Consider the following 19,247-nt stretch of genomic DNA (forward strand, 5'->3'; position numbering starts at 1 on the left):
GATAATACCAGTTATCAGAATGCAGTGTAAATTATTTCGAAAAGTTGCAAATAACGCAATAGAGATCAGCTGATATATTCGGCTGTTGCGGATAACGTTGCGCTGCCGTTTGAAACAATTGGGAATTTGTGGTCATTTGGTTTCGCCTGAAAGTGTTCAAATCCGCACCTTTGATAACAATCTGACGTAAGCTTGATGCGTAGTACACTACATTCACTACATTCATTCAGATGCAGACAAATCTTCTAGAAGAAAACGATTTTTGTGCAAAAAAGAAATATTTGAGAATGTAAAAACCGTATAAACTATTGTTGAAAGTGTTCTTCGTAACGGATGATTCTCCGATGCCTTTGTTTGCCGCTCTATGCATTTGAATTTTTTTACATTTTTTTCTATTTCTGAATTATCGGCGCCAGGACGCTGTTTGGTGCTCGTACCCTTGTGCAATGGTAAGGTACCAGAAAGTCCCTGACTTTATACATGCCACAGTTTCAATTTGTATATTTTTGACATCAAGGAAGAGAAAGAGAGATGTGGGGACAATCGATGCATCGTTGCATAAATGTACATAGACGTTGGTTGGAAGCTGATTGCAGCTTTCTTTGCCAATCTGAATCAATTATCATGTGCACAACTAACTAAAATACTTTTTCTTTGAATGTTTTAGCTATTTTGGGTTTATCGCAAACTGACTAACGACATAAGAAAACAGCAGAATTCATATTGTAGCTAGTTAGACACGTTCCATTATGAATGGCTGAGTTTTTAATTACGCAAATATAGTAATTAATGGAGGCAGAAATATTATTGAAATTAGAAATGCACTAATTTATAACTCACCAATTTGATATGAACTTGATTCGAGAAAAAAAAATCGAAAATTCTGGCATTGATTTGTTTCACACATTGGCACATTTACACCAAATAATTTTGATAATACATTGAATTGTCGCATAGTATGAGTATCAAAGACCGAGTATAGTTCTGAGCAAAGAACAGAGCTTGTCTCAAAAGGATTAGAAAAAAACCATATCATTTTCGAACAGACTCGGTTCGATTAACAAAATGAATTTAAAAATATTTACTTTATTTTCAGTCGTGATATTGGCATTATTTTCATATACGGAGGCAGAAAGTATGTTTTAACAAGGAAAATGTATCAATTTTTTATTCAGAAATATGTTTACTTCTATTTTGAATTTTATAGCAAACGTTTGCTTGGCTTGGATATGTTCGACTGGCTGTAAATTGAAGGGATTGGAAGATGGTGCATGTAAAGCTGGTAAATGTATTTGTAGCGATCCTCCTAAATAAGTTTGCTTTTTGAAAGTGATTTCATTCAAATTTATTTGAGCTAGTTTCGACAGATTCACAAGTCCGAGCTTTTTCGGTTTCATTCAATATTGTTGAAAATGATATTCCAATAAAATAGATTTGAAAATATTTGCTCTACCTGTAGAGCTTGTGTTAGTGTTTATTTCAGCATATTCACACATCTATCCATAGGTGAAGGTGGGGCTGATTCGGCCACTTAACATCCTAACGAGACACATTGACGTCGTATGTCAACAAACACATTTGACAGAGTCAGCATTGGGTTTTTGTGCCAAATTTTGGATTTTTTGAGCAACTTTTTGTCGATGTTTTTTGACTTTCCATATAATGAGGATTTTTGGAAATTTTCCATGATATATTTTATGGGAATATGGCTTCTATTGCGCTCCATAGATATTCGATGTGAAAGAAAAATAAATAATATACAGGAGCTTCGAAAGGCATTTTGGCTCCCAGTACATGAAGAACTGTGGTGTCTTTTTGCATTTTTTCCTTTTAAAAAGATCATACCTACATTTAAAAACTAAACCTACCTAAAATCGGGAGTTACTTGATCATATCGATCAATCTAAAATACTATGCATTATGAATCATTCAAAGATTTAGAAGCCAGTCTTGTAATAGCCGACCGATAACCAATTCATGATTCCTACGAACGGAGTGAGTCGATTTTTTCTCTCCGTAAAACGATTGTTAGTCTTTTATCTTTACATTCCTCTTTCTTTTGTTTTTGAGCCTCAAACACTATTATGAGCACAGCGATGTATTTTGTCACTAAAACATACAAAAATATTTAAACTTATACTTTTGACAACAATCTGACGTAAGCTTGATGTGCATTGCACCCAAATTTTCCGGGGGGGATAGACACGAACTGTATACAGTATACTAACACTAAAAACACTAATCCCGCTATTCCACTAATCCACGAATTACACTAACAAAACAAACCATACGAAGAAGATTCGCACAAAGCGGACGACAAAACGTGTCTACCCCTTCGCAATTTTCTCTACTTATTCTTTGTCAAATGATGCTCAGAATTAACATTCATTTAACTGCAAATAACCGTCTAAAGACGAAGGATTCTTGTCCAAAAAAGAAATGTTTGAAAATGTAAAAACCGTGTAACAGTAGTTGAAAATGATCTTCGTAACTAACGATTCTTTTATTTTCCGCTCTATGAATTTGAATCTTTTTCTACATTTTTCTTTATTTCTGAATTTCTGAATTTTCGGCAGCAGGGGAATTTTCGGGCATATTTGACATCAAAGGAGAGAAAAAGAGGGATGTCGGATGTGAGGGCCATCGATGCATCGTTGATAAATGTACCTATACATACACGTTGGTTGAAAGCTGATTGGAGCTTTCTCTGCTGATTTGAACTAATTATCATATGCAGGACTAACTAAAATACTTTTTCTTTTCATATTTTAGCTACTTAAGGCTTATCGGAATCTGACTAACCGTGTTATAAAACGGTAGAATTCATATTGTAGCCAGTTAGACACGTTCCATTATACATGGTTGAGTTTTTAATTACGAAATTTCGAAAATTCTATCATTGATTTGTTCCACACATTAGCACATGTATAGTATGGGTATAAAAGACCGAGCATCGTTCTGAACAAAGAACAGAGCTTATTTCAAAAGGGTTAGAAAAAACACCAGATCATTTTTGCACAGATTCGGTTGGATTTACAAAATGAATTTCAAAGTACTTACTTTATTTGCCGTCGTGATATTGGCATATTTTTCGTATACGGAGGCAGAAAGTATGTTTTAACAAGGAAAATGTGCTATTTCTTATTTATAAATAATTCTACTTTCATTTTGAATTTTATAGCGAGGATGTGCTTAGATTGGGCATGCTCGGCTGGTTGTAAATTGAGGGATTGGGACGAAGGCTCATGTAAAACTGGTAATTGTACATGCTCCGATCGAGACAGAAAAACATCCATTATTATACCCAACCCTAAATAAATCCGCTTTTTAAAAGTGATTTCATTAAATTTTAATCGAAGTTATTTCGATAGATTTCCAAGTCTGAGCCTTTTCGGTTTCATTCAATATTGTTGAAAATGATGGTCCAATAAAATAGCTTTGAAAGTATTTACTCTACCTGTAGAGCTTGTGTTAGTGTTTATTTCAGCATAGATACACATCTATCTATAGGTGGGGTTGGTTCGGTCACTTAACATCTTAACAAGACCCATTGACGTTGTATGTCAACAAACACATTTGATCGAGTTAGTTTTGGGTTTTTTGTGCAACTTTTTGTCAATTTCGGACGTTTTTTGAGTCTGTTTTTTGACTTTCCATATAATTAGGATTTTTGGAAAGGCTCTCTGAAATTGCCTATGTTGCTTTTGCCTAAAACGTCAACCTCATTAGCAGCATTGACGTTCTACTGACTTAAAAGCATTGAAATGTCAATTGCTTTGACGTTCTAGGCACAAATTTCCGAGAGCCTTTTCCATGATATATTTTATGGGAATTTCAGCGGATTTTTCCGCTATCATTGCGATCTTGTGCAGTATAGAGCTTGCGTTAGTGATGATTTTTGAGCGAGTAAAACTGGAAAATAATCGTTATTGATAGCATAGCACTATGGCGTTGACTGCGATTTAGAGCAAATTTGTGAACATTTTTACAGCCTCTGCATTTGCACACCGCATACCACCCGTTTACTGTCAAATTTTGAACAATTGAAGAGCGCCGTGGATTTCGTACGGCGAAATTCAGTACTAATTGGTGTGATTTCGTGGTCAGAAGGTGGAGGTGGGGTAGAATGGGGTTGTTTTCATGAAATTGAAATGTCCAGCTAGTAAAAAGGATTTTTTGCCACAATTTTTATAGTTCAAATTTATCTCGGAAGTGATTTAGTCGGTTTCATTGAAAATGCAGCACACCCCAAATCTCCGATGAGAGGAGAAGGTCACCCTAATATTGTGGCCGTGAGAGTTTTTGGTGAAACCAAGTTTATACACCAAATATATGCGAAATCAGAGACCCGATTTTCAAAAATGGTAATCACTCTGTGATTTATATTTACTATTTCCTCTTTCGTTCCTCTTTATCATTTCAGTGTTTTAAACGTTTTGAATTTGTTCAAACAAACTTGGAGAAATATCGGTTCCATGTCACATCTAATGATGAGAAAAAGATAAAAAAACGAAATTCATATAATTCGATTGTTTTACAAATGTTTTTTAATGTTTTCTTGGTCCAATCAAATCTTGATTCAAATTGCAAAACATCGAACAACATAATTGCTTTTCTCGCTCGAACAACAACTGAATCAAAGCGTGGAATTTTACTGGTCTTTTTTTTTGTCAAAACGGATGTTCTCTTACACAATTGATGACTATCATTTGATTTGATTTTCTGGAATGGAAGTTGTTCGATATTATCACTTTAATAGATATTTCAGTGAGGACCGAGAGATCGATACACATATTTTACAAAATGGCGAGCTAATACAATTTTTATAACATCGCATCAACTGAAATTGTATACAATGAAAGCATTCGACTTTGTATGGAACATGTACCTTTTTAGCTTAGATTCTCTAAATTTTGCTTAAAACTCACACATCAGTGCTTACAGCAAACTATAATAAGATATTTTTCTATACGAAAAATAAAGGTTATTTGTCCTGTTTTGACAATATGTTTTGAAAGACTAAATCATTGCCACATTAAATTTACGACGCAACAATCGTATTAACGTATTAATGTAACAGATTGTATCGTGTGTCTTGTCTCAATGTCCATTGTCTCTCTAATCATAATCAATTGGTTCAAATTGTTGAAAAATTGCCGTGAAAATGAAGAGTTGAGGTTTTACATGTTACTAAAAATATTTTTTGTTGTTGGCTTCGAACCATTTCACCCTACGCCACATTTGCATTTCTTTTGAATTTAACCTGCCTGAAATGGACGGAATTTCACAAATGGCATTTAACTTTATTCCGATTTAACAAATTTTGCGTTCTAAATCAAAATGCATGACATGCGTAGGATATGAAATTCTGAAAGTGACTTCTAATTTAAACTTCGCATTTGAATTCTCTGCACAAACTCTTGCAAAATAACATAATACTGAAGGGGATTTTTTGGTGTAACAACAAAAAAAAACAAACTAGTTCGCAGAAAGCCGATCAAAAATGACTGATTAATTATGTGCTATTGAAAAGAGCTATCATTCAGAACAGTACTGAAAATCGGCAATGTAGGAGCAGACATCGAAGAGTAATAAAGAACAATAAGTTCTAAACCAGTTACTACGATTTTGGCCTTCAGTTGTTGTGTCTTTCCGTGCAATGACTCACACATTCAATGTTAATTCTCGCAAAAGAGGAACAAAAATTAGTGTTAAATGACAGTCTTTCAATCTCATTAGCCGATTACGTCGGAAGAAAAAAAAAACGACTTACAATCACATGTGTTCATTCAAAATAATAAGCTGCAATTTCAGCGTCTTATTTTTAGTATCGCCATTGGGTTTTTTGATGAATTGTTTTGCAATTCGCACAAGTACGTTTTTTTTCATCGTGAAGATCAAAAACGATCTGAAAGACAAAGTCTAATAGGTGTGAAAGCAAACACAAACTCGGCTTAGAATAAAGGTGTGATAGTCAATTGAATCAGGTGCTGAGATTTCTTTGAAATGGTGTTTTTTTTTCTTCAATGTGTGAACTATATCAAATGAATGGAAATTTCAATATTTGCCCAGTGCTATGTGGCTGGGTGTCAGTTGAAATTATGACTACTGCATTCACGTATGATTTGAAACCGTTTTTTGTTTTGCATATATTTTTCTGCAATTCATCTTTGAGGCGAACTCAATTTTTATTGTTTATAAATGATGCCATTTTTCTGATGAAATTACTTTCTTGACCTTTCATTTCTCTCTTTACTGCATATCTTTTACTGTGTGTGTATTGAAATCGGCATCGCTTTCGTTCATGGCATTTTTCTTGCACGTCAATTTGCCGCAAAAAAAACTTTCTACTCAAAACAAGAACAGATGAAATGTATTCGACTCTGGGAATCATAAAACACTCTTTCTTTTCGTTGTAAACTAGATTAAATTTTTAAAATCCAAATATAGGTTTGTATGGCTATTGCAAAATTGTATTTATCGATTAAATTGCAAAGTTAATTTCGGTTTGATGCTTCATCCCGATATTAACATTCGAGGCAGTGGCACATGGTCACTAACAGAAAAAACCCATTAAACATTTATAGTTTTATCTGTGGTCTACAGTTAAATTATTTTTGTTGTTTGCTGATGTTTTTGATAATGTATAATATTTGTTTGTTGTACGCGTAGGTACCATGTACGTGTCCTTTTCCAAAATGATAATTTAAAAAAAAAGATTAACAAATTCAAAGCCGCCGAATTTCGGCAAATTTTTTGCGTGGTCATTTTTTTTACAGATGAGTTAACCGTATTGAGCGTATAACAATAGTTCGGCCACTGAACAAATCAACAATCGATCATTTCACACATGCATTTATTTGTCGTTTAAATTAACGTCCATGTTAAAAGAGTCAGTCGGAATTCTGTGAACGTGGGCAGACAATGAAAATTTATCGTTACAAGGGTAATTTAGCTTAGTCAGATTGGTAATGTACAGCGGCTGCGGTGACGGCGACGTTGGTGTACCACTTTTATGAATGCATCGCTAGATATTAAAAGGTTTTGCGGTTCAAACAGCGCTATTATTTGTGTGTAATCAATGAATTTTGGAAATAAAATTCGCAACAAATTGGCACCAATTATGCTTTACTATATTTTTAGGCCGAACAACTTACTCCAATTATTCTACACGTTTCGTTAGTTGTTCGTTTCATCTTTTGCGATTGAAAATTGCCAATCGTGCAAAAAGAAGCATGCACCATTTGTACGAAGTCATTCGAAGTCATTCGGTTAACGTTGGAGGCTATTCGAAGACTATGTGATTTAGATGTAGAAAAAAATCGAAAAGGAAACCGTTTAAAAAGTTTCATTGCATGCAAATTTGAATTTTGATCGCGCATTCACAGTGTTTCTTCTTATTCTTCAACGTATATAAATAGAGATCACAATCATTTGCGCAAATCTAATGGTCTTGTCGAAGTGAAGTGGAGAAGAAACAATACCTGAAAATGCTCTTCAATGACAATAAAATGTAAATTTATTGACCCACAACCAAACACAAGAATGGCCACATAACATCGTCATCATCATCATCGTCATTGCTTAACATTTGAAGAAAGAGAGAGAGAGAGAGAGAGAGAGAGAGAAAAAAAAACAACGGCCGAATGATATTCTTGGCGATTTCGTGGTAAAACATTCAATGTAAATTCGCGCTAAATTACAGTAACAATATGTATAAGTTGTATATATCTGTCTTCAAAAACGACCGAAAAAATTAACAACGATATATACACACAGCGACAGCGAGACAGCAACAAAAAGAAGAGAAAAAAAAACAGTCTATTTAAATAAAAAAATAACGTAATGCACGGTGTTACCTCAAATTTGTCATTGACTTTCTTAACACGTAGAAGGCTGCAGAGACTGACCATATCGCATGTAGTTTATGTTGTTTTTAGTTGTATATTCTGATTTGGATTTACCCAGAAAATTGGACGAGTCAAAGGCAGCGCAGAGTGCGGTGCAAAATGCGAGAGAATTAATAGCAAAAGCAAAAGTTACCAAAAGAAATACACACAAATTTGACACATACACTCATTTTGTAGGCAGTGAACCATTGTTTTTTTTCTTCTGCCACTGCCTTGTAGGTATGCCGAAAATGCAATCGGCCTTTTTGTTATGCCTAGTCGTGTTTTTGTTTTTCGCAAACAAGGGAAAAATTAGTGAAAACAATGCAATTTTTTACAGTATGGAATATGTTTTTACTCTCGTGTACCGTTTTCGAGTGCGATTAGCGTGCACCGCTAGAGAATACAGTTCGACGCCTGCGCAAGATCATTAATTTAGCAAACAATTCTGAGAGCGGTTGGCACGCATTTCGGTGTGTCATTTTCCCAGTTTATGATTCCTTTTTCCATATTCATTTGAAACATATTCATTTCGTTTCTTTCGACTTTACTTTCACTTCGATATGCTTGACGACTGAAATGAACTTGCATACACTAGATTTGGGTTCATACCTCCGTGTAATGCTCTAATGTCGAGGTTTCAATGTCAATTTTGTACTACCAAATTTCTGCAAAACGTGTGTATTTTATACGATTGTCAAGCGTCAGTGCTGCTCGAATGCGAATTTAGATGGGCGAAGATGAAAATGCTTTTCCGCCTCTTAATTAGGGGGTTAAATTCAACTGAGGATGATTAATTCGTGCGCGCAAAAAAAAGTGTGCTCTTGCACGTAGAATCATAGGGCTTGAAATGTTAAATTACAAATGGCACTTGGCATTTGAATCTGACACCGAAATCACTGAAATTTCGGTCCACAAGCATTCAAGCTCACAGTGTAGAGCGATTCCACTGAAATTGCCGTTTCTCCCACTTATTGAGCACTTCGGTTTTTCTACGCATTCACTGGCAAAGTCTCTCTCTCTCTCTGTGTGTGTGTGTGTGTGGATTGCTGATGCGATGATGCAGACAGAGAGCAATGTTTACAGCATTTTTTTTTTCTCTTGCTGTCTTTGCTTAGCATATTTATTTCAATTTATGTAATTTTTGGCTTATTTATTCGTTATTTTCCGTCCATTTCGTATGTTCGTTCGTCACTTTTCGGCTCATTTAATCGTCGCTGAAGAAATTTTCGACCCTCCGTGTGTATGCATGCGCGCACGCACACATACGCTAGCGTCTAAATTGTATCGAACGACACAGGCTATGGTTAAATCAACGAATAACACGCGCACGCTTCAACCGCGACCACTCTCAACACATGTGTGCCACCGCCGTTGCCGCGGCCACCACCGTCATCGCCGTAGCTGTCGCCTGATGAAAGCTCTGTACACAAAACCATTTAAATATAAATACAGGTGGCTTTTCATGTTTTGAATCATTCCAGTAAACACTTTCACTCGATTCACATCGGTCTCTATTTCTCGATAGTTCAAGTTCTTGTTGTTCTTGCCGGAACGTTATTTCATCGTCTAACGGATATTTCGATTCGATAAATTTTGGTTCGACGATCGTTGGAGAATCGTTTGTTTGGACACAACAAAAAAAAAACTACACATAAAAATGTCACCATTGAAAGCAACGATATTCTTGGCTGTTGGATTATGTTTGTTCGCCAACTACATTAACGCTGAAGAAGCCAAAAATAACGAGGATGACGAAAATGTAATCAAAATCTTCAAACGCCTCATTCCAGCTGACGTTCTCAGAGGTTTGTGCATTTTTTGATTCCAACATTTTTTTTCTCTAAAATTGGTGCACCATTTTCTTTTTGGGTAATGAATTGTGAGTAAGATCAGTTAGGTTTTGAATTTCCAGTACATTATAAGATTAGAAACTCTAATCGAAGTACAACAATTGAAAAAGGACAACCAATTAAAAGCGGTTTATTGTCGTAATAAACATCGTTGCTTTTGGATTGAAGACATTCTTTTCGAAAGAGAGAGAGAAACAATACGGCGATAGTGTGTGACCGAATAGCATTATATCGTGGGCTGTTTGTATTTTTCTGGACCGGACGATAGATTCACTAAAAGGAATTGTTCTTAATTTGTTATTTTTTCCGTTGTTGCGTTCAATTGAGCCACTTAATCAACATCAATTGTGTAATAAACGAAAAATGTGTGTTCGAATCGCCGTGCTAAGCCATGTGCCTCTAAGTAAAACTTCATCAATTCAATTTGATCATCATTTGAATCAGAAACGTTATCAGAATTTTCGAGAGACAAGTGCCAATGAATAGGAGGAGTAAACACATTGCTCTAATACGTAGCAAACACTTTAAGACGATTTGTTTATTTTGTTGTCATTGTTGGTGTTATAATAGTCATCAACTAATAACATTTTGTGGTGAGAAAGAAAAAATTCGCCATGGAAAGTTTTTTTTTTATTGGAAATTAAATAAAATTTATATCATTTGCAAGTCATGCATATTGTAATTCAAATCAAAGAGAATTGTATATGCTCAAGAGAGCATATATATTTATATATGCAGATATTGATTTCTAGTGAAATGAACATAGCAACAATGTTACATCACTCAATTTAATTGACAAATGCACATATATTTCAACTAAGTGAGAAAATTTCACGCAAAAAAATACATGCGCACAAACCGCAGCAGGAATATTGCATTTTTTTAAAACACATGTTTTATGCACACATATGAGAATGGTCAAGTGCTAGTTTTAATTTATTATTAACGATTTTTTTTGCCATAAAGTCTAGCCATAAATCTAGTCTGTGGCTGGTACACACGATTACAGCTCTCATGATAGCGGCTGACCTTGTGTGGTTCAATGGTGTGGCTTGCATATTCTGCACGAAAATCCAAGTGGATTTGGATCGAACGTGATCGCGTTCATGGATTTGATTCATTCAGATTAATTGAGTCGAACTAGAATCAAACTGGATTGAGAGAGTCGAGAATTTCATGCAATATATTTCTCAATTGATGGTGTTTCACCAGAGCTTATTTTTTCATCAAAACTCTTCGTATTTGTCAAAACGGTTCATTCGTGTTGTGAGTCATAACTTGTGACTTTGAAACTTGGACGAGTATCGGAAAAATTCAATTGTCGCCAAAGTAACCGTTAACACTCTAGACAAACGTACTGCATCACTAGCGTCACTTGTGGCCGTTTCAACATACTAACGACAAAAAAAACTGTCCACAAAACAGATGTCGAGTATTGTCTTTAGTTTTCGTCTTTGGTACCATTGTGACTTTTCGTAGTTGCAATAAATTACGCAACAAAGCCACTAAAATGTGGGTTAAAATGATATCCAAAATTGTTCAGCCGGAAAATTTCCATTATTTGTGTGGCTGTTTCATTTTTTTTTCTCCAAATTTGTGATTCATTCTGAATTCAAAGTACTAAAAGTGGCTAGCCGTTTTAATGTGAAATCCACAGCAGCGGCAGCCGCAACAGCAACAGTCAACATGTCAGAGAGAGATATATTAGCTCATTGTTGAAAATAAATTTAATTCAGATTTTCTATCTTGATGAAAGGCATTTTTTTATGCTCCATGAATTTTCAAAATAAATTGCCGTATTTCAATTGGCAAAACACACACACACAAATCCCATATATGTGTCATGCAAATCGGTATGCTGTGGATGGCAAATTGACTCTCTTGCCAGGCACACACCTTGAAAATTTATTTCAATATTTTTTGATGTATTGGCATCAACAGATGCAGTCAAATTGCATACATTTTCTTTAATAACTAATAAATTTGGTGCGGTTGCCTCTCGAATTTTAGGTGCAACAAAACGAGAAAGAGAAAAAAAAAATCAAATGAATAATCGAGTTAAATAAAGATTCCGAAACAATTGAGCGCAACTATAATTAGTTCAAGTAGACATAATGTGTTTTCAGTGGGGCATCGGAAATCATTCTTCATTTATTTTTTATTTGTTCGTTGTTGTTGTAGTTTTCACAGCATTTGTTCAAAGCCAAGTTTGTGCTTGAACCGAATCATAATTGTGATCATCTCAATATCATACATTTACACGCAATAATGCACCTTTTGTTTCGATAATAGGCAAAGCGTTTAAATTCGTGCGCGACCTATGTCTCTATCATCGGGCCTGCCGGCCATTCGATTTCAGTTTTAATTAGATGTTGCCAAAGCCTGAAAACCTGACTGAAAAATGGATCTCATTCGATAGTAAATCTTCAATAATGGGTGTAATTGCAAGATATTCAGATTGATGGATATTATCATTTGATTCAAATGTACGGGCGCGCTCGCGCACACATTCGAACTTTGAAGGTGGAAAAACCTGCTTGCATTGTGTTTTATTCGATTTTAAGCATGAGCTTAATTTATGTACTTATTGTTTAGCCCAAGTCAATTTGCATATAAACATTTAGTGATGGCGATGTGATTTTGGAGTGTGCTCTCCGGTTTATAATTCATAATGATAACGATCAGTAGGCGATTTACAAAAATTTCTACGGTTCCGATGCGATTGTAATGATATTTTCTGTATAGTGGAAGCTATCAGTGGTGTGTTGTCGGTCGTCATGTGTGTATTATTTATTTAAATAGCTGATTTTTGTCGGGTTTTAATGAGAGACGATTACACACCATTTCGGAGGCGCAAAATAAAACACGCTTCGTAGACAAAGGGCATTGGCAGTTTGGGCGGTGATTTAAAGCTTCACACAATCAACCTTATTTATCAAAGTCATGTCGTATACATATGTATATGTACGGATTGTTGTCGTACAATACAACGGATTCCTTAAATAGAAGGAACCAACAAACACACATGATTGCTACATCAAGACGAGTAAACAATTGAACAGTATGCACAGCACATAGCACAGCCAAATATTCTGTGATGACAACAATTGATCATACCGATTTTTTTTAAATAGTTTTTTCTCTCTCTCTCTCTCTCTCTCTCTCTCTCTCTCTCTCGCTCTTTGTCACTATCCACGCGATGCATGGGTACTTCAAGTTAAATTCTTGGTATAAGACTTTAACGAGCCCGTCACAATGGAGCGTTTTCAAATCTCTGGAAATGAGATGCATGTGTCGGTCGGTTACTTTGTATTCAGAGGGCCGGTTGAATTGTGCAGAAATGTATTTTCTGTCGCTTGCTCGCTCGCTCGCATATGCAATACCAAACCGATTTTTTAATGCACTACTCAACGGCATTTTCGCACGCGCAACTTTTTATGGTTAATTTTTTGTTGTCTTCCATTGTGCTAATATGACAGCATCGTACGACTTGTACAGTACAGCACATAGAACACACAACAGCAGTAAATATGATATTTGTGGAATTATTTAATTTAATAAAAAAAAATCCATTTTTTTTCACTGCTCTATACGCCGCCACTCGTGATGCTGATTGCCATTGTGATTGCGGCCACATGTAATTGTATTTTTATGTTTTTGATTGTTTGATTGTTTTGTCTTTTGAGTTTCGGGCTCGCAGTTTGACTTTCGGTGTACATATCATACAGGCCTTGCTTAAAAACCAATCTGGCCCAAGACAATGTTGCGATCGCACATGTTTGGCTGCGCTGTTGCTGAACAGCAAAACACGTCGACTCGGTGACGATACGCACTATATAAGTATTTATCGGACATCGGTTTTTTCCCATCTCATGTGACGAGGTGTGTCAATACAATTTATATACTCTAAATGCGGTCAGAATTCTATGATAATTTATGGGTTTTTGGTCGTGTGTATGCATCAGACAAACATATCACAGCACAACAGCATATAAGCCCAAACTTGGGCAATACCCGAACAGCAGACACACCGGTTGCTGCGATGAAGGTGTCACCAATGAGACACTCTCAAAATCGCGCGCACTCCACCGAAACTTCACAAGCAAATACTAAAAATCAATAAAACCCATTATCTCAATTGCAATTTTCGCACAACTAGCAAATAAGAAAAATTCACAGAAAAAAATCATTTGTCGTTTTGTGTTTGATGTTACAATCATTCGGCAGTGAGTCGAGCTGAGCTGATGTCGTATGTGGCTCAAGCTACATTCATTTCATGGCATCATCGCGTAGCGATATAGATACAGAGACTGATTGCACATGAAAAGCAACCATTTATTTAGTTTTTTCATGTGATTTGATTTTCCGACTAAGTGAAGCGGGTTTCGTTTTGTCATTTTACAAAATACATTCGAACGAGGTCAGTGCTGTGAATTGTTGGCCAATATTCGATTTCTGTCGAAAAAAAAACATTTACTTGAAAAATGGAACTGCCTATGAATGAACCGACAGCAACAATGTAATAGCCATCTTGTATGTATCATAGGCAGTTCTACCGGTGATCGGTCCAAGAAAATAAAGGCGCTCATCAGTTGCGCTTGAGTGTTCCGTGTATGCATATGCGTCACCAAAATCAACATTGATTTCGAAACAGACAGGCGAACAAGATGACCGGAACTTTAATTAACAAACAAAACCGTCGTTTTTCTAGATGAACTTGAACGCTATCCGGTGTAATTAATCTTTTGTATTTTCGACGCAATGGACGTTGCGTGGTCACTGTTTTTTTTTCAGTTTCAATTCATTCGCTTTACGTGGACAGATTTGTCCATGCAAAACGAGCGAACAATGCAAAATGAGCGTTTTGTGCAACGAACATCCATTACACATATGGTTACCAAATTCTGGTTTTACCGAAAATTAAAAATTGTGATCAATTTGTAAATGTGCGAATCATTAGCATTTTTCCGCTATGATCACTTTTTTCGATATCGTTGATTTGATAATAAGAAGAGAAAGAAAATTCCGATTAAATCATATGCAGCCACACAATAATACACCGGTTTTGGTTTACTTTCACTCTTGTTTTCTGCTATCTGCACACTCTTGTTTGAGAGATACGCAGAGGCATATCCGACCGATCGACCAAAAAAAAAATTGTCGTGAAATTTATTCACTTTTTAATCGAATAATTTATTCGTCGTTTAACCATGTTTTCTTCTCTGTTGGCATTATTGCCATCTTTTCGCCTGTTGATCATTCATCACCTAGACATGTTTAAGAATAATTCTGACTGAAGGGAGGAGGAGACAAATGTTCGAGATATTTCCAAAGTCAGACGTATATGCAGTCACGCAATTGATTTTTCAAGTTTACATGCTTTTGAGTTGATTGCATCACATGACGATCGATTGACACGATAAACACAATGTTGACACTTTTACAAATTGAATTGATAAATAGGGAAAACGGAAATCCAAAAGCAAGCGCGACACGATAAATACAAGTATGGAAAAAACCGAAAAAAAAGAAGTTTATCTAGATAAAATGTAAATTAATGCATCTGAAAGCGTTGCGATGGATGAGCAAAAAGGCAGGCATGGCAAAATGTCAGCCAATCATTTTTTCCAAATAGGAAAAGTGTGCACTATATATATATATTTATGATTAAGAGACAGTGGCAAGTCGATGTGATGGCAACAACAGCCGCCACCGAGTTGAAAGAGAGAAACGAAGAGAAGAAGAAAAAATAAACGTGAATGGCTTGCGATCGATTCATCTGAAATCATTACGAAATGTGATATTACGTTATACCAGAAACCTGCACGTGCACACACCATAGAGCGGCGCGAGCCGGCCACACGGCGATCTCTAGTCTGTTGTGTAACTAACGTAGCGAATGCGATGTACTTCTTTCAGTTCAACATTACGCTGATTGACGCATTGAAATCGATTGAGAGATTATAAAAAAGAAGAAGTAAAAACCGAACATTAAATTAAACTCACACACTCTTTTTCCATTGGGTCTCGCTACTTTTTCGCTTTACATGTCGACTGCTTGGTTGTTGCTGCTTTTTCTATACATTTAGTTGCTCACACAGTAATCCATGTGCTTATTCAAATTGATTAAAGTGGACATTAATTGCATTTAATATCTAAAATGAAAAAGAGACTAATTGTTGTTTTTCCGGTTTTCTTTGGAATTGAATTTATAGATTTTCCTGGAATGTGCTTTGCATCGACACGATGTGCTACTGTTGAACCGGGTAAATCATGGGACTTGACACCATTCTGCGGCAAATCAACATGCGTTGTTTCAAATGATAACAGCGGCAGGTAACACATGATTTCACATTTGATTGAGAGCAAATGTGTTTTGTTGGATCACCTTAGCCCCTCAAAAACTGTATTGATATTCAAATGTTGTCTCTTCTCCTCTTTTCCAAACAGACTTCAAGAATTGGTTGAAGATTGCGGCCCATTGCCACTTGAAAATAACCGCTGCAAATTGGACTCAGACAAAACCAACAAATCGGCTCCGTTCCCATACTGTTGTCCGAAATTCACATGCGAACCAGGCGTGAAGCTTGAATATCCAGAAATCAAAACCGAATATCCAAATTAAAAAAAATAAATTTTAACCCCCCCCCCCCCCCCCCCTATAGACACTCAAATTCACTCACACAAAAACACACACAACTTTTCTCTATCTCTCGCGCTCACCCCAGATTAGGAGACAATTTGCTGATTCAATGATTTATTTGTTTTTTTTTCTCGTAAAATAAAAATTTTGTTTCTTCCATTCCGGGTAATATACATATTTGGCTCTCGTTCTTTCTACGGAAAAACGATCGGACGACAAAAACAAAAGCAAGCAATTCAATCCTTTCAAAGCACTATTAGGAGAAAATATCACAAAAAATTATGATTTAAATGTGAAAAAAAACAATAATTTAATTTTATATTAATTTAAAGAGGATAAATAAATATGAAACAATTTCAAAAACAATTGAACGTTTTTATTTATGGTTTTGGTTTTTTTCTCTTTGTTGTTTTTGTTCTATAAAATCGATTAGTTTCCAGTCGATAAATACTCGCTTATGCACTATGGATGAATTGTTTTTTGTTCTTTTTTTATTTCTCTCTTTTAGGCATGCAATTTTCTTTTCAAATTTCCTAAATATGACTAAAGACATCGTTTAAATGTGTGTCGAAAATTTTGTTTGCCTCTTCGGCGATGTCCAATAGTGTAGCGTTTTTATTGAATATTACAAATGAGTGGCGCCAATTGGTCGACCGTTTAACAATCCAATAGTCACTCAATGTTTTCACAATAATTTCGCTCGAATTCGATGTGTTTGCGTCTTGGATGTAGAGGTCATTTAGTAAATTCATTATTTCACGTGGAATCGATCGTTTCTTCTTATACAACTTCTGATTGAGATGCACGCTACCATTGTGCTGGAAATTTAATTCGTTGAAAAATAAATATTTTGTCGTTTGCGTCGTTGATTCATCGGCATTGGCATTTCCAATTGAAGACGATGTTGATGTACAGATCAATGATGATGTTTTTCCATTGTCTTTGGTTAAATTCTCAGCTATGTCCGATGCAATATTTGTTAATTGAGGCCCAATAAACGCATGCAATTCCTCGTAGAAATCATTTGTTAGCGCACTTTTATCTGTGAAGTGGAAGGGCTGTTTTAGTTCTCTTTTCTTTTTTCAGTGAAATAATAATTCTCATAAAAACCAAAATCACTTGGAAAATCAATCTCATCGAAAATTCCAAAAGTAACACAAATGGAGGAACTAATCGAAATGAGCGAAGCTGTATCAAAAATAAATCAACAAAAATGCTCCTTATGCCTTATATTTGTAATATCCTCAAGCGTGAGTTGATCATTACCTTTAACAAACAAACATAAAGTTCCACTGAGCGCATTATAAACAATCATTTTGTACACTTGGCACTCTCCATTATTGCAAATGTAAACGGTTGGCGGTTTTTTGCAGTTATCACCCTGATGTGTTGGCCCAGCCAAATACGCTCCATACTGCGCATCCAGGCCATTCGAATAGTTGCGTGTCAATGATCCACCGCGAACATCATCGGCTGAACATTTTGGAAACAACAGCCCAGTCAAATACTCGTATATCGAATACAAATCGCTTGGATTGATTCCACTCCTGCATTTTGGTTAAAAAAATAAAATTATTCTCGATACAAATTAATCAAAATTAAATGAAATCGAATTAATGAAAAGAAAATCGAATGAAAGTCATTCCAACATGAAAACTGATTTTGATGAATCTGCAACTCACCACACTAATTGCTCGTTGAACAGAAATATACAATGTTTTATTGCGACAAAGGTGGATTCAATCATTTGTATAAAATTGTGAACCCGAAGGAACTGGAATTTATTTAGTGGCAAATATTGAATGCTGCGGCAAATGTCTAGAATATCACAATTGCGAGTCTTCAACGTTGCAACATACTGAAAATGATGCAAATTCGGGTTATATATATACTGGTTTCTGTTAAATATGCACAAGTGTAAGTACTTTTGAATAGAATTTGCTCAATTTATTTATGAGATGTTCAACTTGTTGGGTTTCGTTGTCGCCGACCAAATTATCCATGAATGTTCCACTGAATAGACGAAACATATAGTAAGATTGCTTCAGAACCTCTCTGTAAACGATTTCATGGGCATCTTCACAACGATATTCCGTGTATTCGGAATCATCTCGTGTCTTACGCTCTGAAGGTGCATTGAGAATCTAAAACGAACACCCATTTTAGTATGGACCGGTTGGATGGAAGCCAAAAAAAAATTCACAAATTACCATCATCATCCAAAAATCATGCTCAGGTTTGTAGAACAATTGTAGTGTCTTTTGTGTCCTCATGCAATAAACGCTCTCATCTGCCGTGAAAGTACTGCAAAAAATACCAACAAATTATTGTCAACATCCCGCATTCAATTAAATGAAACCTCACAAACACTTTACTTGGTAAATTTCACAATTGCTTCGCACAGTCCAATGTCTTTGATTTTCGTGTCCAGTTCATTTTCGGACGGATGATAGAACATTATTTTATTTTTCTCCTATAAAACACAAATCGATATGATATTTCGATTAGCAATAATAATGTTTTTGAACACAAAAACAAATTCTTACCTCTCCTTCGGTCGATCCGTATTTTGAGTTGAAAATAAAGAATTTCTTCAGAGCAATTAGTTTTGTATTATTGGCATCGTCAACTGGTTCCGTCATTTTCAATCACTTTGGTTCGATTCGAAAATTCAAATAAATAAAAAAACGCCTATAGCCTAAAATCCGTATAAAAAAATATATTCTGTTTCCACAGGTTACTCATCGATTAAAACAGATTAAAAACATCAAAAGTTTGTTTGAAAACGTCAAAAATTGAAACCAATCTCGATGTCATGCCACTCTTCAAAATCCATGCGTTTCACATGTGTGCATGCAATTT

The 19,247-nt window shown here is 35.5% G+C and overlaps 2 protein-coding genes and 1 long non-coding RNA gene across 3 annotated transcripts; 2 read left to right on the plus strand and 1 right to left on the minus strand.

Annotated features, from left to right (window-relative positions):
* The first annotated feature begins 2,970 nt into the window (after nucleotides 1-2,970).
* Nucleotides 2,971-3,447, plus strand: LOC129573685 (uncharacterized). Its single transcript, XR_008688620.1, has 2 exons — nucleotides 2,971-3,110; nucleotides 3,182-3,447. It is a non-coding gene; the product is annotated as an uncharacterized LOC129573685 (long non-coding RNA).
* A 5,908-nt stretch (nucleotides 3,448-9,355) lies between these two features.
* Nucleotides 9,356-16,751, plus strand: LOC129573698 (uncharacterized). Its single transcript, XM_055454610.1, has 3 exons — nucleotides 9,356-9,697; nucleotides 15,958-16,078; nucleotides 16,193-16,751. Exons 1-3 carry the CDS (start codon nucleotides 9,550-9,552, stop codon nucleotides 16,365-16,367), a joined length of 444 nt encoding a protein of 147 aa, XP_055310585.1. The 5' UTR covers nucleotides 9,356-9,549; the 3' UTR covers nucleotides 16,368-16,751.
* LOC129573689 (vacuolar fusion protein CCZ1 homolog) lies at nucleotides 16,385-19,214 on the minus strand. The gene is made up of 7 exons (XM_055454601.1): nucleotides 18,932-19,214; nucleotides 18,761-18,858; nucleotides 18,596-18,689; nucleotides 18,311-18,529; nucleotides 18,068-18,243; nucleotides 17,652-17,932; nucleotides 16,385-17,427 (listed from the first exon to the last, which is right to left on the minus strand). Exons 1-7 carry the CDS (start codon nucleotides 19,025-19,027, stop codon nucleotides 16,919-16,921), a joined length of 1,473 nt encoding a protein of 490 aa, XP_055310576.1. The 5' UTR covers nucleotides 19,028-19,214; the 3' UTR covers nucleotides 16,385-16,918.
* Between the last annotated feature and the right edge of the window lie 33 nt (nucleotides 19,215-19,247).

Source organism: Sitodiplosis mosellana, unplaced genomic scaffold, assembly GCF_009176505.1.
Source record: "Sitodiplosis mosellana isolate CC-2019 unplaced genomic scaffold, AAFC_SMos_1.0 Smas_scaffold_6102, whole genome shotgun sequence".
In the NCBI taxonomy this organism is placed as follows: Eukaryota; Metazoa; Arthropoda; class Insecta; order Diptera; family Cecidomyiidae; genus Sitodiplosis; species Sitodiplosis mosellana.